The 2500-nt window shown below is 46.0% G+C and overlaps 1 protein-coding gene across 1 annotated transcript in view; it reads left to right on the forward strand.

Moving 5' to 3' along the window:
- htr2aa (5-hydroxytryptamine (serotonin) receptor 2A-a) overlaps positions 1-274 on the forward strand; it is a gene marked incomplete at both ends in the record, with an annotated part of 10032 nt that extends 9758 nt beyond the window's left edge. Inside the window, one exon of the mRNA XM_080054790.1 lies at positions 1-274. This exon is cut by the window's left edge and continues 607 nt beyond it. Within this exon, the coding sequence (XP_079910916.1) occupies positions 1-274 (274 nt within the window).
- Positions 275-2500: the final 2226 nt, after the last annotated feature.

Below are 2500 nucleotides of genomic sequence, written 5' to 3' on the forward strand. Positions count from 1 at the left end.
TCTCGTCTACACACTGTTTAATAAAACCTACCGGGCGGCGTTCTTAAGGTACGTCCGCTGTCAGTATTACCCAGTGAAGAAGCCTCTCCATTTGATTCTGGTGAACACGATCCCGCCCATGGCTTACGGCTCCACGCGCTTACCGTTGGGAGGAATCGCCAAAATGCAGAACGGAGGAGATGCGCCTCCCGGTGGCCGAATGAGGAACTTCTCTTTACCGGGGATGTGCCGGCCACTCAAAGGCCACAGAGGCAGAACGGAAAGTTGTGTGTGAACAAATAAACTATGTGTGTGTATATATAGTATATCACAATTGTTGGACACTTTCACTTAGGGGTGTATACTCACTTTTGTTGCCAGCAGTTTAGATTATTAAAGCCCTACTTCACCGGTGGAAATATGAAGGTGTATTGAACTCTGAGATCCTATGTAGTATAAATGTGCAAACATTTTTAGAAATGGGTTCATCCTAGCCTGAGAAAAGGCAGAAAGAGTGTTTTATGGTCTCACTGTCTAACCCAGGGTTAGGATTAACAGGACAGCTGGGCCAAGGGAAGACTGAGGGAAGACTGAGGGAAGAAAAACCTCATTCATTATATTATAATAGCGATGTAACGATGTTATAATGATAGAACGCTGGTTCCATATGGGTGAAGTATTCTTTTAATGGCTGTGTGTTGAGTTATTTTGAGGGGACAGTGAATGTACACTGTTATATAAGCTGTACACTGACTACTTTACATTGTATCAAAGTGTCATTTCTTCAGTGTTGTCCCATGGAAAGATATAATGAAATATTTGCAGGAATGTGAGGGGGGGTGTGAGAGGGGTGTGAGAGGGGTGTGAGAGGGGTGTGAGAGGGGTGTCTTCACTAGAGAGGTACTGTATAACACTGATTCAACATAAATTCTGTGAAATCTTCAAGTTAGAAGATGTTTTGGTATTAACGCATTTAAAGAACAAATCTGCTGCATTTTGTATTAAACGGCCTGAGCGAAATGTTACAAATCTATCTGGACTTTCGGGGGGCGCTCCGGTGGTGTAGTGGATAGAGCGCGTACCATATTGGCTCCGGCCTTCGTTGCAGTGGTCGCGGGTTCAAATCCGACCCGTGGACCTTTACTGCAGGTCATCCCCCCCCCCCCTCTCTCTCTCTCTCTCTCTCTCTCTCTCTCTCTCTCTCTCTCTCTCTCTCTCTCTCTGTCTCTCCATTTCAACTCTGTACTGTCTAATCAAGTTTGAAAATGCCAAAAATAACCTTTAAAAGTATTTATTACCTTTTTTTATTATTATTTTTAAACATTAAAACCAGTAGAGAGGAAGACGTCCATTTTGGTTGGTTATAACTTAGTCTCGCAAAGCCAGACCAAACTACAGCAAGTAGTAGGGTCTGGAAGCACTCTGTTTAGAGCCGTCTATTCGGGTGGGGAAACCGGGGAAACTGGGCTAGCCTGTTTGTATTTGTTTAAACCAATCACAATCATCTAGGGCGGGGCTAACCCCGGGAAGCAGCAGCGGTGTCCTACAAAATAGTGCCGGGGGGGGACTTATTTTGATGGAACGTCTTTACGTCCAGAGACTGTCAGAGAAATGGCTAAACCCGCAAACGCCACACAAAAACTATTAAAGACAAAAGGAATATACATAGTGTGTTGCTTTCTAACCAGCATGTCAAGACACCATACACTTTAGCCCCCGAGGAGCTCACGGGATAACTTAACCGGAGTTAACTAGCCACCCACGTAGTGTTATCTCTGGTAACATTATCATCGGCGGTTGAGAGGACGGCTACGGCGGTCGAGTAGAATTTTTAGCATTCGAGAACTTATGTCACCACCTCCTATCGCTGTAGTCAGAGCCGTAGTCCGTCTGTTTACAGGCAGAACAGGGTTTTGACGTTGTGAGCGCTACACCAACTGCAGCAAGTAGCCGTAAGAGTTGCTAGGTGATAGTGGAAGCCGTTGGAATCTTTCCCCGTCGCTAAAACACCGCTGCATAGTCCCTAATTCACCAAAGAAAGGGAACGGCGGATCTTAATCTAGCTGGTTATAAGGTCCGGTGCTCAATTCAAACCCCCACGCTTCATTTTCCAGAGTTTATGAGGGTATTTCTTTCTGCCCGGGGGTAGTTGTACAATGAAGTTGGACAGCTAGGCTAAGCTAGGATGCATCCCGGACCGCCGCCGCCAATATTATTATCCCGAAGTATCGCCACACTTTATATCTGTCTACAGTAATGTGACTTCTCACACCCTGTGTGTGTGTGTGTGTGTGTGTGTGTGTGTGTGTGTGTGTGTGTGAGAGAGAGAGAGAGCGCTGCACATAAGCACACGGGTTGACTGAGCGAATTGTTTCCGAATTTGAGGGGGATCACAATAGGGGAAAGCCAGCAACCGGGGGCTGCGTAGCTTTTCGACGCAAGCGAATAGACGCTGGCGGAAGTGGTCATGCCAGACTAGTTATAACTCAATACACCAAAAGAAGTGCAACCTCCGAATTTG

Source organism: Ammodytes marinus (assembly GCF_949987685.1).
Source record: "Ammodytes marinus genome assembly, contig: scaffold_189, whole genome shotgun sequence".
NCBI lineage: Eukaryota > Metazoa > Chordata > Actinopteri > Uranoscopiformes > Ammodytidae > Ammodytes > Ammodytes marinus.